General features: G+C 36.9%; 3 protein-coding genes and 1 long non-coding RNA gene across 4 annotated transcripts in view; 2 read left to right on the forward strand and 2 right to left on the reverse strand.

Moving 5' to 3' along the window:
- The window catches only part of LOC138122113 (cytosolic non-specific dipeptidase-like), a 203971-nt gene that overhangs the window by 87066 nt on the left and 91280 nt on the right, over positions 1-25625 (forward strand). The gene's annotated exons all lie outside the window — the stretch shown is intronic.
- LOC138128534 (histone-lysine N-methyltransferase, H3 lysine-79 specific-like) lies at positions 5623-6726 on the reverse strand. The gene is made up of 2 exons (XM_069044765.1): positions 6077-6726; positions 5623-6001 (listed from the first exon to the last, which is right to left on the reverse strand). The coding sequence occupies exons 1-2, from the start codon at positions 6724-6726 to the stop codon at positions 5623-5625; spliced, it is 1029 nt and encodes a 342-aa protein (XP_068900866.1).
- Positions 10940-12412, reverse strand: LOC138122133 (uncharacterized). Its single transcript, XR_011156356.1, has 2 exons — positions 12286-12412; positions 10940-11265 (listed from the first exon to the last, which is right to left on the reverse strand). It is a non-coding gene; the product is annotated as an uncharacterized lncRNA (long non-coding RNA).
- On the forward strand, positions 12553-23704 carry t (C45 family peptidase tan). Its single transcript, XM_069036265.1, has 7 exons — positions 12553-12820; positions 20975-21172; positions 21231-21335; positions 22441-22675; positions 22731-22968; positions 23063-23250; positions 23312-23704. The coding sequence occupies exons 1-7, from the start codon at positions 12734-12736 to the stop codon at positions 23413-23415; spliced, it is 1155 nt and encodes a 384-aa protein (XP_068892366.1). The 5' UTR covers positions 12553-12733; the 3' UTR covers positions 23416-23704.

A 25625-nucleotide genomic window follows, 5' to 3' on the forward strand; every position in this document is an offset into this window, starting at 1 on the left:
TTCTCGCGTATATCTCCTCGACGTTCCGCATTTGCTTATTCCTTTCTCTCTCATACACGCAAACATTTTCTCTCTGCCAACCTTGTCGAACGCCGCCCTGAAGTCTACGAACAGTGCGCACATCCTCCCCCCTTTCTTCTTCAGTTCGTTCTTTGCTAGATGGTCCAGAATGTACACATTGTCCATAGTGCCCCTTCCCCCTGCTGAATCTGGCTTGGCTGTGCGGCACCACTCCTTTTTCCTCGATCTCTATCTTCATCCTTTCGCTCAAGACTGACGCATACAACTTATACCCCGTGTTCAAGAGAATTATTTCTCGGTAGTTTTGCACTCTGTTTTTCTGTTTTTCAATTCCTTTTTCATAAATAGGGCACATTACGCCATCTCTTCAGTCTACCGGGAATCCCTCTCCTCTCCATACTCCATTCATCAGTTCAACCATTCTTTCTACTATTCTTTTGGTCCCATAGAGCCACGTTCCATTCTGCACCTCGTCCCTTCGCGGTGCCTTTCTCTTTTTCAGCTTCCTTATCTATCTTTCCACCTCTTCCGTTGTGATTTCTGTTTCCTCCGGCGCAGTCTGGTTCTCCTTCATTTGTGTTCCTGTCTCTCCTTCTCCCTTACAGCAGTTTCATGAAGTACTCTTCCCATTCTTGCAGTGTTATTTCCTTGCTCACTGATTCCTTTTTCTTCCTTTCTCAGTTTATGTATTTCCATACCTCCCTCTATTTTCTTATTTCCTTTATCTCTTTCTCCTCCCTCTCTCTCCGCTGCTTGTTCTTCTCTCTACATCTCTCTCTGTGTATCTTCTTTTCGCTTCTAGGAATCTGCTTCTGTCGCTCTTGTTCCTCCTCCATTCTCTCAACGCCTTTACCGCTTCCTTCTTCAATTGTTCACATTCTCTGTTTGACCACTCATTTTTCCTTCCTGCCCCTTTTGTTTCCCTGACTGTCACCTCCTTTTTCGTCGTCGCTTTCTTCTCCACATCCTGCTCCTGAAATGTTGCTTTTTCTAGTCTCCTCCTGTACTCTTCCACTCCTTGTTCATCCCATACTTTTATTGTCACCTTCTTCGGCTCCTCCCTTGCTCCTCGTTTCCCCCTTTGTTTGTGATTAGTTTCTACTATAATTATTTCCAGCGGGAGATGGTCCGACTCTACTCTCTCCCCTATTGTTAATTTTTCCACTCTTTCCCATGCTTCTTCCTTCACTATTGCGTAATCTATAACTGTTTCCCCCCTGCTACCTATGTAGGTCCATTCCCCTTCTTCGTCCCTTTGTTTGTTCCCGTTCAATACTTCCCATCCATTTTCTTCGATCCATTCCATCAGTCTCTTCCCCTCTACATTTTCCACCTTGTCTTTGGATTTTCTTTTCCCATCCTCCCTCTTTCTCCTATTCTCCCGTTGAAGTGCCCTCCGATCAGCATGCATTTTCCCTGTTTTCTTTCATTTCGTCTTGTTGTTGTCTTTCTTCATCTCTTTGCTGTAACTGTCATACTCTGTCCACCACTCGTTGCCTATATTAACGTTTCTTTCAATGCATCCTTCTTCTTCCCCATTTCCATTTAATCCCCACTTTCACCCCTGTTATTATTTCCTCTGCAGCTCTTCCCTTTTTCTTTTCTCTTTCTGCCCATTGACCTTTCCATTTATACTCTTTGGGTAGCGTCTTTTCAATTCTTTTTCAATTCCGTTCCTCAACCAATGTTTCCACCAGACACACTAACTCGAACTGTCTTACATAATGAACCTAACTGGTTTTATCATTAATTCATCTTGACTAATAAAAATGTCAAAAAGTGTACCTACTCGTATTATCGTCCCTAGGGAATCCCCAAAAACTAATATCAAGATGTTTCCAATGTTGATAAAACTGTCCGAGAAATTGAGTAATTCACGAAACTCGGTAAGGCTCGATAAGACATTGCAAATTCAAAACCATGCCAACTGATGTTGTTGAAGCATTGTATTTGCCGTTTCGTTAACGATTTGCAAATTATCTGAGTTTGAAGATACCCCTTAGTAGGTACTGTTGCGTTTCAAAACTTTCCCGCCAACACCATCTCGAGGAAGACCCGTTCTGGAAGGCGCGAGTCCTTCCAGAGCGGGTTTTTTTTGAGGGCACGAGCGTTGTGGGGGAAAAAGGAAGAGTCAGTGGTGGACGGGCCGTTCCAGTGTGAAGGTGCGAAGGCGTGATGGGGTCCGGGAAGTAGGGTCGTGTGTCCAGGGCGGATTGACGCCTGGCGCTGCGGCGGATTAAGGGACCCCTCAACGGGAAAAGTCAAGGTTTGGAGTGACCGACGCCGGGAAGGCGGGTTTGCTTCTTCCCCTGATCACTAGGACACCGTGCCTCCCTCAACGAGGGAGCGCCTCCACAACCCCCGCACCTAAGGGAGAATCTTCATCCCCGGCCTTCCAAGGAGGAACACGGTAATTTCGTTTTGATTTCATTTTTTTACCACGGGTTGTTTGTCCCGATGATAACGTGATCTCAACTTTTTTCGTGTCCTTATCTTGCTTCGCCTCTGGTGTTTTTCGGTTTTTGTGACAGGACGACGGGGGCGGGGGTGGGAACCGGAAGAAGTTCTCCCGGAGTAGTCCGGTTAGGTCCTCCGCGGATTGCGGCCGCGGTAATTGTGAGAGCCGGTTGGCAGGGTGCAGGATCCAGTTCGGAAGGTGGTGCGGTGGTGGTCTCCCTTTCTTGGCCAGAGCTTCAACGCTGGTCGAAGACGAGGACAAGGGGTGACCAGTGGAGAGACGTGCGTGCTACAGGACGTGAGGTGCAGTGTAGGTTAAGTTTTAGTTTTAAGTTTAGGTTTAAGTTTTGTAAATAGCTTCCGACGAGAGTAATGTAAAACGGAGTTAATAAAGAAATTTATTAACGTAACAGTACGTTTCCGTACAGTGTAAAGTAAAGGATCCAGGTTTCATAGGTTGTGATACATTTTCTCTCAAAAAAGATTTTAAGAGCAAGTTGCAATTAAAGCATCAAAAAGATTCATGGCCGCTTGCACCGACGTTCCTTATTTTTAAACCAAGTGTTTCGTGATGACTTGGACCACAATGGATGATCCAATTTTTGAGGAATGCTCGAAGGACCAATCTCGATAGATGAAGATGTTTGTGGTCACAATGGATGACCAGTTTTGTAGTTGAGGATCACAATGGATGACCAATTAAATATGTAGTTTGCTTGAACTTTGTTTATTTAAAACTCAACACTTAATCTACTTGAATTACATAATTGTTAACGAGAATTTGAGACAATAGTTACGACAAGAGTCGCGACAAGAAACGAGTGAAGATTTGAAGAATCGAGACAAGAGTCTAGACAAGAATCTAAGAAGTTTAATGTTCTTGGAATTTATAATGTTTAGGTAGATAGCGTCCAACCCCTGAGTGGGCGTTGCTTCCCCACCCCGCTGAGGCCCATCGGCTGTAACATCCGCAACACCAAGCTTAAAAACAATTGTTGCTACGATTTTAATAATTGTAACCAAGATTTTAAGCTCTTCTTAATTTTAAACTACGATGGTGCAAACGGCTATTAATGCTTTAAATGCAACTTGCTGACAACACCGTGCTTTTGTTTAGCTGTCAACAACGCAGCAGAGATTATGTCACGTCTTCCTTCAAAATATGATATATCCTCTTAATTCAGATATCCACTATATCGCGTACTTTCAGTTGGCGTTTCTTCAGTACCTTCAGCTTCCTTTGCAAATTATTTCTTCATTTTTGTAGTTGTTGGCGGTCTACTGCGGAGATTCTCTCGAAGTCTCGAATGCCGTCACCGAAACATTTCGATTACCGAATAGAAGGTGCAATATACAACTTTCAATTGTTTTTATATGGCTACTAAGGATAACAATTAAAAATTCAGGATACACTGAAATTACTGAAACAGTGAAACGTATTTACCGTGTTAACCGAGGATTACCTGTATCATCAATATTGTTCGTGACTAGGACCGCAATGAGGTGCTGGTATATGTGTTTTTGTAGTAAATTGTTCGAAGGACCTGATTAAAACTCAGTGTTTTAAATTTAACAATGTATATTCCAACAACAATGGATTTGGACCGAACTGTCCGGTAGTTGATACAGAAGTCGTAGTAGGTAGTACTGGTGGTGTTTTATCTTGCGAGGTAAGCTACCTGCAGGATAGTGCCCACTGCCCACCCTTGAGGAACCAAACTACCTGCAGATGCACCAACAAAGATAATACATCCCTCTACGCAATACATACAGGATGTCCCCAAAAAAAAAGACGAGTCCATAGCCCCCTTATTTATCGGAGGATTTTAATTATCTATACACCAAATTAAATGGTTGTTAATAGGCTACAAAACGGCTTAATAAATTCACGTATAGCTCTAAGGGCTTCAAGACTAAACTGTCAAAATATTTTTTTTCAAATGGGATTACGTACTTTTTTTTAGTAATTCTGATAGAGATTTTAATTCTGAAAACAACAATGTATCACAAGTATAACTTCACATAAAAAAAAAAATAACATTTTTCTATAATTGATTCAAAAAATTGAAATTCACGCATAGTTATCTGTGCCTGAAGTGGGTCATTTTCTGACGTGTATTTTTTTTGCATTGTTAGTAAGATCGAAACCATAGAAACCATACAAAACAGTGTGTGAAATGAAATTTCACGCATACGACTATTTCTGTTTTTCATTTCACGCACTGTTTTTTATTAGTTACCTAGCAACATGGTCACTGCATTGAAACTTCAGAGTTCCTTCAAAAATTTGAATTTTTAATTTCAATTTTTTGAATCAATTATAGAAAAAATATTGTTTATATTTCGTGCGCGAAGATGTTTTTGTGCATTCAAAGGCTTATACTGCCTCGACCTTCGTCTCGGCGTAAAAGACCTTTTCATGCACAAAAAACACTCTCTTCGCGCACTTAATATAAAAATAACTATTTTCTATTATTGATTCAAAAAATTGAAATTCACGCATAGTTATCGGTGCCTGAAGTGGGTCATTTTCTAACGTGTATTTCTTTTTGCATTGTTAGTAAGATCGAAACCATAGAAACCATACAAAACAGTGTGTGAAATGCGATTTCACGCACACGACTATTTCTGTGTTTCACTTCACGCACTGTATTTTATTAGTTACCTAGCAACATGGTCACTGCATTGAAACTTCAGAGTTCCTTCAAAAATTTGAATTTTTAATTTCAATTTTTTGAATCAATTATAGAAAAAATATTGTTTATATTTCGTGCGTGAAGATGTTTTTGTGCATTCAAAGGCTTATACTGCCTCGACCTTCGTCTCGGCGTAAAAGACCTTTTCATGCACAAAAAACACTCTCTTCACGCACTTAATATAAAAATAACTATTATATTTCGTGGGCGAAGATGTTGTTGTGCATTCAAAGGCTTATACTGCCTCGACCTTCGTCTCGGCGTAAAAGACCTTTTCATGCACAAAAAACACTCTCTTCGCGCACTTAATATACAAACTACTACTTTACTTTATTTTACCCTACGGGCTTTAAAGGATTCCTATACTTTACACAGTTCTAAATAAACTTACAATTCCAAAATCATTCTTTTTTCTTTTTTTTTTTTTTAAATTAACCTACATTTTCTTTTATTCCCCACCCCTCTCCTTCTCTATCCTTTCCCTCCTCTTCCATACCTCTTTCATCCATCCTATCTCTCTTCTGTCTTCGTTCAGTATTTCTCCCCGTTCCTTTTCCTCCCTTTCTCTCATTTCACCGCATCCTCTCCACATGTGCTCGATCGTCTCTCTCTCCTCACGGCACATCCTGCACATTCTTTCCTCCTCCTCCATCCAGTACTTGTTTTCTCTCTCTTCGTTCCCACATCTAAATCTCGCCATCATTTTCCTTTCTTTCGTGCTCTCTCTCCCCAGATACACCGGAACATCCTTTGTCACGCACCTTTCATACTCCCTGTTGTACCTCGCTTCTCTGATTCTCTCCCTTCTCTCTTGCTTGTCCGTATCTCTGTCCCTCTCGCTCAGCTCCGCACACATCCATCTTCCTTCCGCTCTCATTCTTTCCACTTCCTCGCTGGCATACCCGTTCCTCCTACAGTACTTCTCTCTCTCCTTCTCATCCGCGTTCTTTTTCTTTTCTCTATAGCACTCAGTCAGTATCCTGCATTCTTCCCTTCCACCCATTCTGTCCTCGAACTTTGCCGCTCTCTTTCCCGCTTTTACTCTCAGCTTGCTCCTCTTGCACTCTTCCCTCACTATGTACCCTGGTGTTTCTCTGTCCACTCCTAGCACCCATCTCAAATATTTCTCTTGCACCCTCTCCACCTCCTCCCGTTCCTTCCATCCCCATATCTCTGCTCCGTACATCAGCACGCTCTCCACCATGCTCTCGAACATCATCATTCTCCTCCCGAACTCGCCTCCCCACATTCTCTCTCCTATTCCCCACACACATCCAACTACCTTGTTCGCCTTCCTCACTACCTCTCTCACTTGCGCCCTGACTGTGGCTTTCTCGTTGAAGGTGTAACCCAGGTACTTAAACTCGCTCACTCTTTCTATCTTGCTTTCTTCCCACTTCCACTCGCTCTCCTCATTCTTCCTCTTCCTCTTGCTGAACACCATCATTTTCGTCTTCTCTACATTCACTTCCAGCTTTTTCTTTCTCACATACTTTTCCAGGTTCCTCATCATTTCTTTCATCTCTCTCTCACTCTTTGCCACAATCACCATGTCGTCCGCAAACGCCAGGCTCCATACTTTCTCCCTACCCACTACAACCCCCCCCCCGCCTGCGCTTTCTTCAACATTTCGTCCACATCCGCTACGTATATCGTGAACAGCAGGGGACTGAGCGGGCAGCCCTGTCTCACTCCCTTTGTTGTCTCAAACCATTCGCCCTCTTTCTCTCCCACCTTCACCTTGTTCCTCGTTCTCGCATATATCTCCTCTACCTTCCGCACCAGCCATTCACTTATTCCTCTTTCTCTCATACATTCAAACATTTTCACTCTGTCAACCTTGTCGAACGCCGCCTTGAAGTCTATGAACAATGCGTACATCCTCCCCCCTTTCTTCCTCAATTCGTTCCTTGCTAAATGGTCCAGGATGTACACATTGTCCACAGTACCCCTTCCCTTTCTGAACCCTGCCTGACTATCCGGCAACACTCCCTTTTCCTCGATTTCCCTCTTCATCCTTTCGCTCAAAACAGACGCATACAACTTATACCCCGTGTTCAGGAGAGTTATTCCTCGGTAGTTTTCCGCTCTATTTTTCTCGCCTTTTTTAAAAATTGGGCAGATTACGCCTTCTCTCCAGTCCTCCGGGAATCCCTCTCCTCTCCATACCCCATTCATCAGTTCCACCATTCTCTCTACCATTCTTTCAGTCCCATACATCCACGCTTCATTTTGCACCCCGTCCCATCCCGGTGCCTTTCTCTTTTTCAAGTATCTTATGTGTTTTCCGACCTCCTCCGCTGTGATTTCTGTTTCCTCCATCACCGTCTGCTTCTCTTTCCTTTGTGTTCCCACCTTTCCTTCTTCTTTCCTCCCTTCCAGCAGTTCCATGAAGTACTCTTCCCATTCTTGTATTGTTATTTTCTCGCTCACTGGTTCCTTTTTCTTCCTCTCTCTGTTTATGTATTTCCACACCTCCCTCTCTGTTCTTATTTCTTTTATCTCTTTCTCCTCCCTTTCCCTCTTCTGCTTCTTCTTCTCTCTACATCTCTCTCTGTAACTTCTTTTCGCTTCTAGGAATCTGCTTCTGTCAATTTTGTTCCTCCTCCATCCTCTCAACGCCTTTACCACTTCCCTCTTTGCTTGCTCACATTCTCTGTCCCACCATCCATTTTTCTTTCCTGCCCCTTTTGCTCCCCTTACTATCACCTCCTTTTTCTTCGTCGCTTTCTCGATCACTTCCTTTAGCTCTGTCACCATCTTCTCTGTTTCCTGCTCCTTGAATGTTGCTTCCTCCAGTCTCCTCCTGTACTCTTTCACTCCCTGTTCACTCCACACTTTTACTATCACCTTCTTCTCCTCCTCTCTCATTTCTCCCTTTTCCTTTTCTTCTTGGTTCGATCCCTCTATGGTAATTTCTAGAGGGAGATGGTCAGAGTCCACTCTTTCTCCCACTTTGAACTCTTTCACTCTCTCCCATGCTGCCTCATTTACTATTGCGTAGTCTATGACTGTTTCCCCCCTGCTGCCTACGTATGTCACTTCCCCATCCTCATCCCCTCGTTTATTCCCGTTCAGCACTTCCCATCCATTTTCTTCTATCCACTCTATCAGCCTCTTCCCCTCTGCATTTTCCACTTTGTCTTTCGTTTTTCTTCTCCCATCCCCTTTCTCTTCTTCCCAATTTCTGGCTCCTCTCTCTCCAATTCTCCCGTTAAAATCACCCCCTAACAGCATGCATTCTTCCCTGTCCATCTTCATTGTGTTCTCGACCCGTCTTGTTGTTTTCCTCATCTCCTTGCTATATACTGTTACTATTTTCCACCATTCGTTATCTATATGAACGTTTCTTTCCATGTATCCTTCTTCTTCCCCCTTTTCTTTTTGTTTCTCTTCAATTCCCAACTTCACCCCTGTTATTATTCCCCCTGCAGCTCTTCCTCTTTTTCTTTCTCTTTTTGCCCATTGTCCTTCCCATTTGTATTCTTTCGGTAGCGTCCTTTCTACTTTTTCCCAGCTCTGTTTCTCCACCCAAGTCTCCACCAGTCCCACTACCTCGAAGTGTCGTACATAGTCCCAAAATTCATCCCCTCTTTTTCTTAATCCCGCTACGTTCCAATATAATACTTTTGCTCCTTTCCTCCCTTTCGTACCTTGTTTCTCTTGTTCCCCTTTGTGCTTTCCTTCCGTTTTCCCTTTCTTTTGTCCATCTACCCTTTTCTTTATCCTTTGTCCATTTCCGTTGTCTCCCTTTCCTCTATCTCCTCTTCCTACATCTACTGAAAAACCTCCAGTCTCCCCTTTTCTTCATTCCATCTCATCTGCACCCCCTCTATGGTTATTTTCATGTACCCAACTTTTAGATCTTTCCCTTGTCTCCTTTCTTCTCTGGCGATGGCTCGTATTTTTTTCTGTATTTCCCTCTCCTTCTTTGTGAGGTCGTTGTCAATAAATATTTTCTCTGTTGCCCTATTTCCTCTCAATTTTCCTTTCTGCTTCATTACCTTCTCTTTCCCACTCCACTCTTCCATTTGCACTAGTATTTGGTCCTTGTTTATGTTGTAGCAATCTTTAACTTTCGCTTCCCCTATGTTTTCTTTTATAAACTTTTCTACTTCCTCTCTGCTCTGTTGCTTGCTACTTCCCTCACTTCTCCATCCCGTTATCACTATGTTATTATTCCTTCTTCTTCTTTCTTCATTCTCCATTTTCGTTTCCAGCCATGCTACTCTCTCAGACATGCTGTTTTTCTCCTCCTCCCATTTCTTTTCTTTATTCTTAAATTCTTCCCTTAGTTGTTCTATTTCTCTTTTGACATCTTGATTCTCTTTTCTCAGCTCCTTTATTTCCTCTGTAATTTCCCTTTTCACTTCCTCCAGCTTTTCCAATATCTTTTCCATTTCCCTGCCTAATTTCTTCTCCACTTCCGGTGACCTTGCGGTTTTTTTACTTGTCCCAAATACCTCTTCCTCCTCCTCCTCTTCTTGTCTTCCTGTCTTTCCTTTTCCCGTTCTTTTCCTTTTATTCTTGTCTTCCTGGGACGCCTCCCCCCTTCCTTGGCTAAAAGAACGGTTTCTGCTTCCCTTGCTCATAGGCTTGCTCTTTACCTCCTAGATGTCGCCGTTTTCCGTTTGTTTAACCTTCTCTTCTTGGGTGTTTCCTTCCTCCCCACACCGCTCCGCCTCTTCCTACCTTGCTTCGCTGCTCTCTTGCTTGCTTGCTTCGCTGATCTCTCTTATTTTTTCTATACCTTTACTACTTTTCCACTTCACTCTCTTAGCTCGTTTTCTGCCACGTGTAACTCGCTTCGTCGGTAATACAGGTAATAGTTATTTTTATATTAAGTGCGTGAAGAGAGTGTTTTTTACGCCGAGACGAAGGTCGAGGCAGTATAAGCCTTTGAATGCACAAAAACATCTTCACGCACGAAATATAAACAATATTTTTTCTATAATTGATTCAAAAAATTGAAATTAAAAATTCAAATTTTTGAAGGAACTCTGAAGTTTCAATGCAGTGACCATGTTGCTAGGTAACTAATAAAATACAGTGCGTGAAGTGAAACACAGAAATAGTCGTGTGCGTGAAATCGCATTTCACACACTGTTTTGTATGGTTTCGATCTTACTAACAATGCAAAAAGAAATACACGTTAGAAAATGACCCACTTCAGGCACCGATAACTATGCGTGAATTTCAATTTTTTGAATCAATAATAGAAAAATAACTATTACTTTTGAAACTAATGAGCACAAAGCGAAAAGCTATCAAAATGCATTGCGTTACAATGTAATAACCAAATTAAGGTAGCTGGAAAAACAAATGACAAATAATAACATGTGGGATTGCGCAGATATGCCGCCAATATTTAGCGCAAAATGGAACAGACGATAGTAGCGATTTTTTACATTTTTTTTTTTGTGAATTTTTGGTATCTAAGTGTATACTTGTGATATATTGTTGTTTTCAAAATAAAAAATCTCTATCAGAATTACTAAAAAAAGATATGTAATCCCTTTTGAAAAAAAATATTTTGACAGTTTACCCTTGAAGCCCATGGGGCTATACTTGAATTTATTAGGCCATTTTATAGCCTATTAACAACCATTTAATTTGGTGTACAGATAATTAAAATCTTCCGATAAATAACGGAGTTATGGACTCGTCTTCTTTTTTGGGGACACCTGTATATAAAAACCTTGCTTATCAAAAATTTTTTTGCAAAAGTTGGATTTAATAATTTATTTAAGCGTTTTCTAAACATGTTCTTTTTGTAACTTATTTCTAGTAGGAAAAAACAACCAACATATGATAAATAAATACATATCTGACATTAATAAAATATTCAATTTTAAACAAATGGTATTTAAGATCTTTAGGCTAATGGAAACATAAAAAATAAAAAATGAAAAAAGTTCCAGTTGTGGTTCGTCAAAATGCATGGTTTCAGCACGACGCGACGGTATACTCCAACTCATTTTACCATTTAAAGGCGGTCAAATGCAAATTTCCTAAATAGACGATTGGACCGCGGCACACCTAGTTCTTGGACAGCTCGATTACCAGATTTAAATCCAGTAGACTTCTTTCTCTGGAGTTACGTGAAGACAAAAGAATAGCGCTTTAGTGGGACAAATACAAGACAAGAATTGATACGTCGCATAGAAGTGGCAACTGAAGAACCAAATGCGACACCGCGAATCATAAACAGACAGACATTTTGGACATTTTGTATTACATATTTTTAAATAAGAACACTTTTTCTCTTTAACAGAGTTCCCTTTTTTGATGTCGTTCTTAAACTGTTTCATAAACTACGACAATTTGTATTAGCCTTAAGTAAAGTACAGGTTATTATAAATGATTGTAGTTGAAGCAGGCCATGCCCATGTTACGAAATTTTTGCCGCTTTCATGTGAACTGTCAATTTTTGTCGCTGTCACTGTCATTTTTTAGGTGAAAAGTGCGGTGATGAGGATTTTATTATTATTTTTTTTAATAACGATTGAATCCAAAAATATTGAGTTGTTTTGCACCCAATTTAATTCCTATATGTGAACGGTGTGTACTCACTTATTCCCATCATTTTGATGTTTTTTATATGGAGCGGAAAGCATAAATTTTATATTCAGTTTTTACGCCTACTTGGACTACAATCATTTATAATAACCCTGTAGTTATGTCATACTTATTACACCTTGGTGGTTTATTTAGTGAATAATTTTTTAAAATATTTTTTAATGAATAAAAAGGGCAATGAAAAAATTTCTTTTTCAGTAATCTGAAACTTTGTGTAGAGTGATTATTTTTTTTTTATACACTTACAAACAACAATCTTTATACGAAGACATTGAGTAATACTGATGATCAACGATAAAAGCATGTGTATTTATTTAATAGGTTCAACAAATTGAAATGTCAAATTAGTTTATACAGAAATTTGATCAGACACAATAAAATATTCAAAATAAAAGTTTTTTCGTTTTTTCGATAACGTACTCTGATAAATTTGCATATTATGCTAATTAAACCTGAATTTTAAAGCATTTATGCTAATTAACCCTGAATATTAAAGCATTGTATTTAGTAAAAACTGGATATACGTACATACCTACTTAATTCATACCACATTTTCTAGACGTACTTAATTACATAAAAACTTGTTGTGATGAGTTTAAAATTGGGACATTGATAGAAAACAAATACAGTGTATAGCTTCCTCCTTATCACGGTTTTATTTGAATGTAAACAATGGAAACGCGTTGAAAGATTACGTTTTAAGTGATGTCTCGAAGATGTGAATTGCTCAGAGATATGGTTGATATCAGCTTCTAAACACCATACCTATTGTCATTTTGAAACGTTTCAAAAGATTTTTTCGCGATATTAAAACATATCGTGTCACTGGTCAGGTTACAGAAACTAAAACGGAGTGGGGGAATCATCAAACAATGATTTACTTAAGGACGCGACGATAAGTTGGGGGCGTTTTGTACGCGCGGTCTTACGCCAGTCAAAACGTTAAGTTCCAGCTGAAATCCTGAAATCTTAAAAGCAAAATGCCTGTTATTGAAAGCATCGGTCGTCGGCAGTGTATTCCTATTATTTACACGCGTGGAACTCATTACGAAGTGGGATTTGATGTTGTAAGTCACTTACTTATTTATTTCAAATTTTAATACTGTGGTAAGGAAGTGCATAATATTTCCACAACTATGATAAAACCTCCTCATTAAAACTGTTTGTACACATATCACTTATTCCTAACCTTTTTTTTTATTGAAGTGGCAACAAACATGTGTCCGCATTATAACAACTGTTTAAATAAAAAAACAAATTCACTATCATTGAAAATCGATATGTCCGTCCTTCACGATTTATAAGTAATTCAGATACAATACTCTAGCAAAATTAGACCATCGTATCGATTACATTTGAAAAAGAGCGCATCGTAATAACCAATATCACAAATAAATTGTTGAAATAAACCGTTTTCAGTGTGGATCCTGCTAACAACTTCTTCAGCGTTTCAGTCTTTTATGTTGAGGACAAAAAAAGTCATTATATCGCGACAGTACAATAAACCTTAAAATTACAAATATAAGTAATTCATTGTTGACATTGTTTTTGCCGTCTTTTTTAAATGTTTTTCGTTGTGTGTTATCTTGTATAAAGTTGCAAAACAAAAACTGGAAATGTACGCATTAAAACTGGCACAATTATTACAAAAATATTTGTATTGCACACAATAAAATTTGTCTGGCGCTGTTAATCCTACAATCTTTGTTACGAGGATTTGAATGATGACTTGTCCATGAAATCCTTAAAATATGGGTCACAAATAATCCAAAATTATACAAAAATGGTAAAACAGTGCTTCGTGCACATTTTGTTACCTTATCTATCTACTTTAATGTTTAATGAATAATTAAAATAAGTACGCTCTGTCCTTCAGTGACAAAATAATTATCTTTATTTGGAACAAAGTTAAGTTTGTCAAGAATGTCACAATTAACATGTTAGTGTCTTGTGTGTTCTATAAACATGATAATAACCTGGCATGTTTGTAAAACGACACAGGAAATTTGGAGTTGAAGATGCATCTAACAGATTAATTATCCTCAAGTCGGAATTAATTATCGCAGTTTGGTACAAATTGCCTTTTCCGTACGACACAACCTTCAATAAATTTAAAACGTCTTGAACCACAATTGATCGTGGTGTAATAAAAAGACTTTAGCTTCTGTTTTGAACGATTTGTTTAAAAAATCCAGTCGTTTCTATTGTCTAGCTCCACTACACAAATGGTACACTAATTAGAATTCACTGTGATCCCGCAATTAAATTAAAACACATGCACGCGCACACAGCACCATAAATATAGATACTAATTATAGCTTATACAATAAAAAAAATCATCGTTTATCATTATCAATTGTAGTTGTGTAGGTACCTATTTGTTTTTTTTACTAAAGGATGTACGAGCAGTGAGACGATTTCTCGAACAAAAATGAAAATCAAAATTTAACAAACATTACAATTAATTCAAATTTATTATAAATGCAAACCGGTGTTCGTAGTGAAAAAATAGCAAGGTAAACAATGTTTTCATTATTACATTTAAATAATATATTATATAATTAAATAATTAATTGGTAATCGGAGCTACTTTATAATAAAAACCAATCTTAAAAATGTATCTGCAATACTACTATAGTTGTAACTTATTCAAATTGAAAATATTTAACTATGAATAGAAACAAATTTTTGTTCGTATCTACTAGTCGTACATTCTAAAATCATTTAAAAAATAATTAAATGGGTCAACAATGTTTGAATAAGATAATAAAGCAGATAGTTGTTCCGTGATTATGATTTTAAATTGTAACGTGACTTTCTTCTTTACTTAGAAATATGCTGAAGAATTTGCAGAAATCACTCTAGTACCTAACAAGTTTTTCTTGAATTTTCAGGTTGGTTAAATTTGATTTTCTTGAAGATTTTGCCCTATGGGTAAGGGCGAAAATTTTCTGTTGTGATAGAAACGCAGCCTTGTCACAAAAAAAAAGAATGTGTGCTTAAGACCGCACGACAGAAGTGAAAACTTCTATGATGCTCGTTACTGATTTTAAGTAATATACAGCGTGTAACAGAAATAAGTACATTAATTTTAACTGGTAATAAAACTCATTAAATTTTTTTTTTTCGTTTTTTCGTAAACGTTCTCGTTAATGAGTTAAAATTTTTAAAATTTTCCAAAAATTTCGCTACCCGCCACTGGAGACCAGAAGTGACTATAAATGTAACGACCGTTTCTAAGCATTTTTACGAAATCAAAATACTGCCCATTATTAGAACCTGTGCTTGGAAAGTTTACACAAACGCCTCGTTAATTTATGGGGGGAAAAATGATAAACAAAATTGCCGATTTGGAAAAAATGGTAGGTACATACATAGAAAAATTGTTCATCATGACGAGTTCTGTTACTGGTTAAAATTAATGTACTTATTTCTGTTACACCCTGTAGGTATAAAAAATATATCATTATGGATGATAGTACTTGGAGGAATAAGGAGCAAGGCATACATAATTAATATTATTTAAATCCAATGCTGTTTTTAAATAAACATAAAAAATCTGTATTTTTCAATAGAAACTGCAAATACGTCCGCTTTTAGAGGTACACTCTGGCAAAATTTGTGAGCTTAGGTTTGGATGTTTAAATTTTATTTTCTTGACGATGATATTGAACACAACACAAGTTTTCATAGCTCTTCACATTTTGCTATACAAATTTTTCCAATAGATGAATTGCTGAAGCCATATAATTGAGAATTACGTATTAAATCCTACATTCATCTGTAAACTTACAATATTTGCCGTGTCTTTATCCTTTATCGTTTATAATTTATATTATATAAAACTATACAGGGTATTTCACGAGTGATAATGAGCCTGACGGAATAATAAATTCAACCCACAATACATTTTCAAAAAAACCCGGACATTTTAATTTCAGTAGCCAGCTTTTTTCGGAAATACAGGGTCTATCAGAACTGGCGGACCAAAATAATACGACGAAATCATCATCTTCGGGGAATAATAGGAAAACTATTTAAAAAAATCCATCCTCATTGGATTTTAAAATAAGAACGTTTTTAATTGACCAATCGCGTGTAGATATAAAATTACCTTAAAAAGTTATATCAGTAACTATCGAAACAAATTTGATTGTTGTAAAGACATAATAATTGAATATTATGTCATAATAAATTATTTCTGACAATTACAAAAGTCATTAAAAACGCTTAATGTTTACTTCTTCAGAATATTTTGATATGCTTGTCTTATATGGACAGTGTGATGAGAGTGCCACAAGTTGCTGCTCAGGAGTACGCAGTTCGTTTTCCCAATAGGGAACATCCTAGCAGAAATACAGTGTGGAATAAAATGATTTACATCTAGTTACCTTTGGAATTTTTGCACATGTAAATTTTCCTGTACCTCTCTACTTTTTTTTTCGAAGTGCCGAACTATTAGTTCTGTCAATAAATGTCATCAATCGAATTGACAATTGTTACAATTTACTAAATTGAATGAACAAACGTTGGTGGCCACTTTCAACACTAGCTGTGACTTACTTTTATTAGCTCCGTTTTAATTTCAATCTCAACTTTGCATTCATATCATCCCTTCGCAATAAATCGCATTTGGAATTTGGATATATATTTTGAGGTTAGGCATTCTTTTTTTTTGTAGAGCGGCATTTCGTATTTTTACAAGGGTAATGCAAAGGTAACTATTTTAGATGTAAATCATTTTATTCCACACTGTACTATAACCTGTATAGTGTGGGTTGCATTTATTTTTAAATTACGTCAGGCTCATTATCACTCGTGAAATGTCCTGTATATAAATACATATATACAGTTACTCCTGCAGCTATGCAGTGAGGTCAGTCAGGTCACAACACAACGTACAATGAAAATTTAAAAAAAAGTGACGCACAGTTGATTGTTTTTCGCTCGCTCCGCTAAAAAACTCGACTCCCTTGATTTTAGCTTGCCGTGTCGTGTTGCGAACGATTTTCGCTGAGCTGCGGACGATTTTTCAATTTTAGCTTGTGCTGCGAACGATTTTACCGTGTCGATTGAAACTAACTCACTGCCCGGGAATAAAATGTATGTGGCGGGCCTAAAGAAGTTTCCACTTCAAAAAGTTACATTGTTATACCTACAGGGTATCTATAAATGATTGTCGGGTCAAGCCAGCTTTGAAAAAAAATATTATTATGCCGCCTTTTTGAAACAGATGTCCAATTTTAATTTATTATTAACTGTCACTTTTGACATTAATGGCGTTTTATTCGCGCTTTTCATTCCAGTTTTCGTTTCTTATATTCGTTTTATCACACTTACTTAATAAACGCCAAAAATCTGTACTTTTCAATACAAATTGCAAATACGTCCGGTTTTATTGCTAAACAGACTGGCAAAATTTGTGAGGGTAGAATTTAGCCAAGAAACTAACCTGAAAGTGACACATTTAGAATTTGCCGAATTTATTTTACATATAAAGCGACACATTCAAAATTTTACAAGTTTTCATACCACGCTGGACCAGACAATCATTTATAGATACCCTGTAGAAAAACAATTCTCATGGTTATAAAAAATAGAGACTAGTTAATCACAAAAAACAACTCATTTGGTAAAATTTAGGAGGCAAAAAAATCTTGCAAAACTTTTGCTAATTTTGCAAAAATGTTATAGAGAAAAGTTTCATAAATTGGCGAGTTCTCCACTGGATAAAATTAACACATGTTTTTCAGATAGGTACACCTGTGTATTCTAATAATCATTAAACAAACGGCGTACTTCTGACATTATTGTTTACTGTACACCGAAATTTAAGTAGTACATATGTATAAGCTATTCAGAAAACTCCCGTGATATTTGCTGTCAATTGGCTGTACATAGGACCTAATCATCCTATTACCGACCCAAATTTCGGGTGTTTTTTGCATGGCTAGTACATTTAGTGCAAAGCGTTGTTTGATTTTTGTAAATTGAGAAGCTATACTCCGTACGCTCATAGATTGCACGTTTTCTAATTCTAGTTCCAAAACATAACGTAGTGAAAAATACTAAATGACGCGCACACATCCGCCTACCAGGAAAAAATAGACTATAAACTCTCCATCCATCGCAATTGTTTCACGTTATGTAGAAAACCGTTGTAGCCTTGCAGATTAATTCCCGCCACACTTGTCTCTGTGCCTGTCTTCTGTCAAAAAACGTTCAATCTATCAGCGGACGGAGTATATTTGCTAAACTCCATCCATTTTCAATATACACAACTAAATATAGTGATTTTAGTAACTTTTGTGGTGTAATAGGATACGACTTTTTTCTACTGTAAATGCAATGTCAGATAATAATTTAGGTTATGTGTATTTTGAAGAGGTTATAATGTATGATTATTGTCATTTTTGACAAATCTCTAATCCAGTTCCGCAATCAAGTAAAGTAAATTAGTTTTGAATATTTTACTTAAAATATGGTATCTACAGGTTAATATTAAATACCGGCATTGAAATCAGCAAGTAAGTGTACCTTAATAAACATAAACAGATTTTAACGAAAACATTTCAGAGCAGGACACAGAGTGGAAACATGATACATTCAAAATGAATAGTGCTCAGGAGCAAACCCTCTCAAGTCAAGTCTGAAGGCCGGCGGTCTTGTAATTAAAAAAAACGCACAACGGCGCAAATATTTTTTCACTGTTCCATCGTGCGTCGTTTCCATTCTGTGCCTGTGCCCCTGATCCAGAAATTACTCCGTATTCTTCCTTCAGATCTCTGTAGGAGATTGAAGCTAACATTTTAAATAGATCAATTTAATCAATTAAAAGTGGATTTATCAACTTACGGCAAAAATTTCCCCAACCATTCGGTAAACTGGCATCCTCCCCAAATTTGGACCATTTACTTCCCAAATGTTTTTAAAACACCGGTGAACACTTTGTTTTATCTCTAAAGTGAGGCATTTTCTCTTTATAACCCTGCCTGTGGCCTCCATGATATCGCTACTTAATCGTATTTTTTTCAATAGGTAATTATAATCTGACAGTGTCAAATTTTTTGACAAATTCAAAACGTCCGCTTTGACTGTTCAATATTAGAAAAAATAAAACACTTTCATTGCAATACAAAAAAAGAAAATTCCCTAACAGTAATGTACCGGGTGATCAAAAAGGACTGTTTAAGTTGGCAGTACAATTAAGAAAATTTTATATTTCGGTTATTTATAACACTGCAACCGGGTATGTTTTGTTGGTTTATTTGACAAATATCTGATGTAGGTATAGCATTAACAACGACAAGCCATCAACAACCGAAAGTTACTCCTGTTATACGATTTAAAATACAATTCAGTGTTACCAACTTAAACAGTCCTATTTGATCACCCCGTATATTGAAAATGGATGGACTTTATTTGTCTGAATGAATAGTAGTTTATTTGACGAGTTTGTGTGTAAATTGGGCCTTTTTTGGCACGTGTGGGCCATTTTAAAACGCGAGTGAAACGAGCGTTTTAAAGGCCCACGAGTGCCAAAAAAGGCCTAATTTCCACACGATCGAGTTGAATACAACGTTTTTTGGTTCGACGAGCCCCTTAAAAGCTCCAAATCGTTTAAAATCTTTAAAATTAGCTTGACATTTCGTTGACAAGTTGTGACATTTATCAAAATCCGTTCACATAGGAGAAAATTCTCAAATTCTGACAGTGTCGAACCAAAAAATGTATTTAGCAATGTACTATTGCGATCAAAAAATTTTGGACACTAATATCATCGTGCTGTCATACATTCTAAAACGACCCTTATGTATTAATAACCTCAATTTTGATTGTGTCAATTTTGAAAATGTGAATGTCAGATTTACCGAGAAAATATTCAAAAAGTTGTAAAAATCAGACAAATGGAATAGAACGAGGTTTTAATTAATAAAAAATATAAAACCAATACCCAAATGTACTCGCATATTAAAAAAATTATATTTTAAACCGGTGTCAAATTGACAACAATTTCATCTTTCATGTGACAGTTTCAATAAAGCATGATTTAGAGTAAATTTTTTAATGTGACAGATGTTTGATGTCCAAAATTTTATGATCGTAATAGTACCTATTTTTTTAATTCTTCGTTTATTCTTAAATACTGATACAATCGTTATGTGACATGTTTATTTCAAGTTCTGATATACCGAAGAAGCGGTAGAAGTTGGAATATCACCAGCAATTCCGAAAAAATCAAAAGCAAAATATAATTTTTTTTCGTCACCAGTTGCGAAAATAGCTTCATTTCCTAACCAATTGCGAAAAAAGTGACGTTTGGAAATTTCAGTCAATTTTGAAAAGTGACACATTACATCAAGATCAGAAAAAACATATTATTAATAAAACACATCCCGCACATTTACTTTGGACAATAATAATAATATAAAGTTCCTCCCTTTCGACAATAATTTGTTCATGGTAAAATAAATGAAAGCTCTTCTGAACAAAATTTGTAAAAATCAAGGAGTGGTATACATATTATGTCCTTCACTTTCTAACAATAATTTCCAATTATTGTAGAGGCTCTTTTCCATGTGTTAACAAAAAATACATTTTTGTTTTCAGTTGCTTTTTGCGCACTTAGTTAATTTTTGAGATCAATGCCATTTAATGGGTCGACACTGAGGCACGTTGTTAGATTTACTTTTTTCATCTCGAAGTCGACAGTTTCCTTTCACAAAATTTATTGTTGTCGTTGCATAATCTGTTGATACCAAATCTGACCAAACCAATGTGGGTCCCATATGTTTTTTTTTTTCTAACAGAGAAGTTATTCCTTCAAACTCCTTCAATGCAAAACATCTGCAGTAATTGATCCGCTCATCACAAACTGCTTTATTCGAAGTCTACACTGAGAAATCATTTGCCAAAAGAGGTATTTTACACCGCAGAAGAATTTTTTCGTCTAATTCTAGACTCAGAAGTGCGGCAAAGTCAGATGTCCTGTAACACATTTCGCTTGTTTCGTCATCCAGTTATTTTGAATCAACTTATGTAGTTTTCTGTTCTCAACTGTTTTGTGTTCACTTCAGCATGTTTCTTCGTATAGTCCTACTCGTTCACCACTTTTCTAACATCTCTAATGGATGTATCGCGATTGTCACTACCAACTGAGTATCTTTTGACCAAATGGCATACCACATGTGTTCAAATTATAAAATAATGATAATTTTCAGGGTCGCAGTTTCGCCTCTATAATTCAAAATTTCTTGGAATCTTGCAAAACCCTCCATGAAGAATTTTTACCAGCTTACGACAGCCCCGAAGGACGTAAAGCGTACGAAGACACCCTCAACTGTGTCAAAGCTAATTTCCCTCAGTACATCGACGAACTGCAAGGGACGGCTGATGGCGCCAAAGTACCTTTCCACGAAGTAATCCCTGACGTAACAAAATACAACATTTATTTACCCTACATCGACGTGATTTCAGCTGTTTCTCCTCCACATGGACAATATTATACTGAGCGCCCGTCAAGAAGAAGGAATGAGACAACCGTACGGCTGTTCAACGATTTGTGTTAATCGCGGAGGACAGGTAATACGCCAGTCAATAATTCAATTGTCATATGTGTAAAGTAATTAACGATAGAATTACGTAAATTCTATTACGAACAGTAAAAGATTCATTTTTATGTTTTCCCAAGACCGCTAATTGGATTGTTTCCAGCAGAAAACACACTTCGTGACACGTGGAATTCAATTAACTACTTAGTACCTTTAAAGGATTTCCAATCCAACTGCTGCACATAATCTTAAACATCTGGAATATTTTCCTTTCTTAGTTTGTACTTTGGTTGGTTTGAGAAGGAAGCAACCTTTACATTTCTCATATCCATTCATTGAAACATAAAAAAAATCAAAATAATCATATTTACTAATTAAGTATTTTTAACACTTTTTCACAGTATTTAGGTACTCAGATACGATGATTAAATATTAAATGCAAATGTATATTTAAAAAAAAAATTATAAACCATGATGAACATGGAATTATAAAATAAAAATAATTACATAGGTACGAATATGCTCAGGTTACATAAACAGTATTTTTCAATCCAAAAACTAAATCTAAAAGGTAGATAATATAGGTACAGGGTCATTATAAATGATTGTAGTTGAAGCATGTTATGAAATTTTTGCCGCTTCACTGTAAACTGTCAACTTTTGTCACTGTCATTTTTAAGGTGAAAAGTGTGGTGATGAAAATTTTATTTATTTCTTTCTTGAATCTAAAAATATTGAGTTGTTTTGCAACCAATTTAACTCATGTGTGTATTCATTTATTTATTCACATCGTTTTGATCATTTTTATATGGAGCGGCAACCATAAATTTTACATTCAGTTTTTACGCCAACTTAGACTACAATCATTTATAACGACCCTGTATATTTGCAACAACACTTGTAAATTGTATCGTGACACTTGAGCGGTTTCATTTTATTTAAACAAAAGTGACTCATTCATTGCTAATCTGATTATTGACACTGGTTGCACTTCTACCTTAGATTTGCATCGCACAGAAAAATATGCTTCCTCAGTCTAACAACGCATACTCGCACTAATTACCTATTCATGAATGAAATGTACATGACTGATCTAGAAACCAAAACTATTGCATAAGAATGTCCTTCTGTTGAAGGAAATCCTTGGCCACACCGAAGACGCTTTGGCGGAGACGCTAAATCACTTTTACTTAGTCTCAGCTCATATCATATCGGATAAACCGCAAGGACGGTGGAATGTTACGGAGGAAAAGTTTACCTCACTATGTTATGCCGGACACCTACCCGGCTATACTATGAGTTACAATCATCACGGCTTGGTCTTTTCCATCAACACCTTGAGCGCGAAAAACCTGATACCAGGAAGGACGCGTAAGCCAAGCCTCCGCCTCCGCAGACACGACCACGACATCCTGTTCGATTTCAGCTCGCCACTTCATCACGAGAGCTCTGCTTTCAGCTGAAAATTTTGTAGAGGTCCAGCAAATCCTGACAGATGCAGGCAGCGGTACCGGGGATGGTTGTTCGGTGAATATGACCTTCCTGGACCAGGAAGGGGATCGACTCTTTCACAACATAGAAGTCGCCCCGACGGAATGCGAAAACGAATCGCAACTGAACGTACTCACGGCAAGTCCGGGAGAGCATATTTTGCACTGCAACTCGTGAGTAACTTATTTGTAACTGTTACCTCATTCCTCCGGGTTTCAGACATTTTTAACAGGTGTGGGTCTGTTTACTGACTAAGCAACGTTCTAGGTATTTGCGGCTGCCTGTTAAACAAGTGAACGTAGAGATGTTACGGAGCAGTGAAGAGAGGATGGCCGCTTTCAAAAGATACGCCAGCCCACAAGATGAAGACGATGTTTTAAAAATGCTCAGTGACACTTCAAATAAAGAGTTTCCGGTGTTTAGAGATTCAGAATTCGTTAGCACCATAGCAGTCGGTAGTTACCTCGATTTGACACGTCTGAAGTATTTTGTAATTTTGTTTCATGTACGTTTTAGGTATATTTGATTGCGTAAAACGAACTTGGAGTTTATATTCGGACAGTCCGAAGAAAAGCGAACCGTTGGTTGTTCTTCCCCTTGTGCTAAAGAAGGGTAAATAATGGAGTGCATTTTAAGCATTGAAAATTTCAACGTTCTTAGGGAGATTATGTTAGATTTAATTTTAAATTTAAGTGTCGCTAGTTTCTTTGCTGATTGCTGTGTTGTACACATGCAAGAAGTGACAGCTTTAATGAAGGATTAAAAACCAAACCTTAACAAAATAAGTGATTTTAGTTGACACTTATTGATGTTTTTGGAGTAGTTTCAAAGCGCTTGTGAACTAGCACCGATTTCTTTTCACCTTAGATATAATTTTAAGAACTGTGAATAAACGTTGCTTTTGAGTTCCGTAATGTGTTTTTGTAATTTGCCTCCATTTTGATTCTCTAATAGACATATTAACGAACGCGACGTCATCATCTGGGATGTCCTTATAGCCATTATTTCATGGAACATTTTACGAAAATTTTTAGGTTGGCAAAACTTGATTCGTCATGCGTGTCAGTTTAAATTACAAAATGTGCAAAGAATTCGCGACCGTATTTTTGGGAATTTCACGTATTTCAGCGGGCGTACATGAAAGATTATCTTCATATTCGTGTTTTGTGACAGAATTTGGATAAAACAAAAGGCGACTTGATCAAATTTTCACTTTTAAAATTAAGACATTACCAACCGCCACGAAAATCCCTAAATCGAGGAAAGTAAACATTTTTGTTTAAAAACGGCTTAAAAAGGGCAAATTACAAAAAATAGTAGAAAAAACTCGTTTCATAAGACCTTGAAGCACTCATTCTTTAAAATAACTCGTGGCCACGCCACTCGTTTTTTAATCTTGAATTCATGCTTCAAGACTGGTCTTATGAAACTTGTCTTTTAATATACGCCAAAATTATTCTCTTTCAGAAGAAACAGGCTTGAATGATTGCTTCAGTAATTAATTAAAAATATTTTTTCCATCGGATGCTTGTGTTACACACCAAGAACAAGAAAGAAGGCTCTCAAATTACATAGCTTGCAAAGGATATTTTTATGTTGTGTGAAAAAATGAATACTAATACCTATTATGTATTATATAAGTATTAGACCACAGAAGAAAAAAATATTTATCAAGGTGACTAAATTTTGAGCACTGTTCCGGAAAAAATAACTATCACTTACATAATCGTCCAAAAAACAAAACCAAGAAAAATAGGAATTTGCTATCTCTACTGGGCAAACAAAAACTCGTTTCTGCTAACCGCAGAAGTGACACCTAATAAACTGTTCAGGCCTTACCGAATTTGTTATTTTTTTTTTAATCAGATTTAAACTGAAAGAATACGAAGAATATGTAGCTATTGTTGTTGTGTATGTACAGTCATGTTCAAATAAATCTGAGACAACTGTTCTCAATTTCACTTGTTCATATAAATCTGGAACGACTTTTTTTTGGGTTTTAAATGTAATTTGAAGCAGTTAATTAATTAAGATTTTATTAAAAACAATATTTTGGAAAATAAATTTTTACTCTTTTAAAATACGACATTGGGGCCATAATTTTGATGTTTAGAATATTTTTTTTTTATTGACGTATAATTGACATTGGCCCTAATTAAGCAGGGAAAATTTTTAATTTGTAACAGTAGCGGGAAATTTCTAACCTTGACGACCAAGATTTAATGCTTGCGACTGTATAATCACTTGTCAACTTTGACAAATAAATGAATGCTGCTATTTGTTTTGGCAGCAAAAAATCCATGGAAATATTGTTCAATGTTCAGCCCACATTACCCTTGAAAAATAAAATTGTTCCAGATTTATCTGAACATGACTGTACAACACGTTATGAAAGTCTCTTTTTTTCACTCATTTACTAGATTAACTCGGGCTACGCCTTCGTTAATCAAACTGCAAATTCATAAAAAAGTATGACTTTCATAACTAGTTGTACAAATAACTATTTTTGTTCGACACTGTCAGGTAAGGTCAAGTCAGAATTTTCTGCTGTGTGAACGGGTTTTGATAAATGTCACAACTTGTCAAAAGGAAACGTCAAGCTAATTTTAAAGATTTTAAGCGATTTGGAGCCTTTAAGGGGCTCGTCAAACAAAAAAACATTGTATTCAACTCGTTCTTGTGTAAATTGGGCTCTTTTTTGGCATGAATGGGCCAGTTTAAAACGCGAGTGAAACGGAACTACTATTTCCAAGGGTTGATCCGGTTGATCTATGCGACATCTTGAAATTACACTAGTCTCCTAATAAACGATTTCAAGTTGTGATTGTAC

Source organism: Tenebrio molitor, chromosome 1 (assembly GCF_963966145.1).
Source record: "Tenebrio molitor chromosome 1, icTenMoli1.1, whole genome shotgun sequence".
NCBI classification, from domain to species: Eukaryota; Metazoa; Arthropoda; class Insecta; order Coleoptera; family Tenebrionidae; genus Tenebrio; species Tenebrio molitor.

Bases quoted from the DNA above. Each gene is read 5' to 3' on its own strand.
- LOC138128534 (XM_069044765.1), bottom strand. From the start codon at position 6,726: ATGGTGATTGTGGCAAAGAGTGAGAGAGAGATGAAAGAAATGATGAGG. The intron at 6,002-6,076 runs GTATGCCAGCGA...CGAGAGGGACAG, and splicing joins AAGTACTGTAGGAGGAACGG to AGATACGGACAAGCAAGAGA.
- t (XM_069036265.1), top strand. From the start codon at position 12,734: ATGCCTGTTATTGAAAGCATCGGTCGTCGGCAGTGTATTCCTATTATT. The intron at 21,336-22,440 runs GTAATACGCCAG...CTTCTGTTGAAG, and splicing joins GTGTTAATCGCGGAGGACAG to GAAATCCTTGGCCACACCGA. The intron at 23,251-23,311 runs GTAGTTACCTCG...TGTACGTTTTAG, and splicing joins CGTTAGCACCATAGCAGTCG to GTATATTTGATTGCGTAAAA.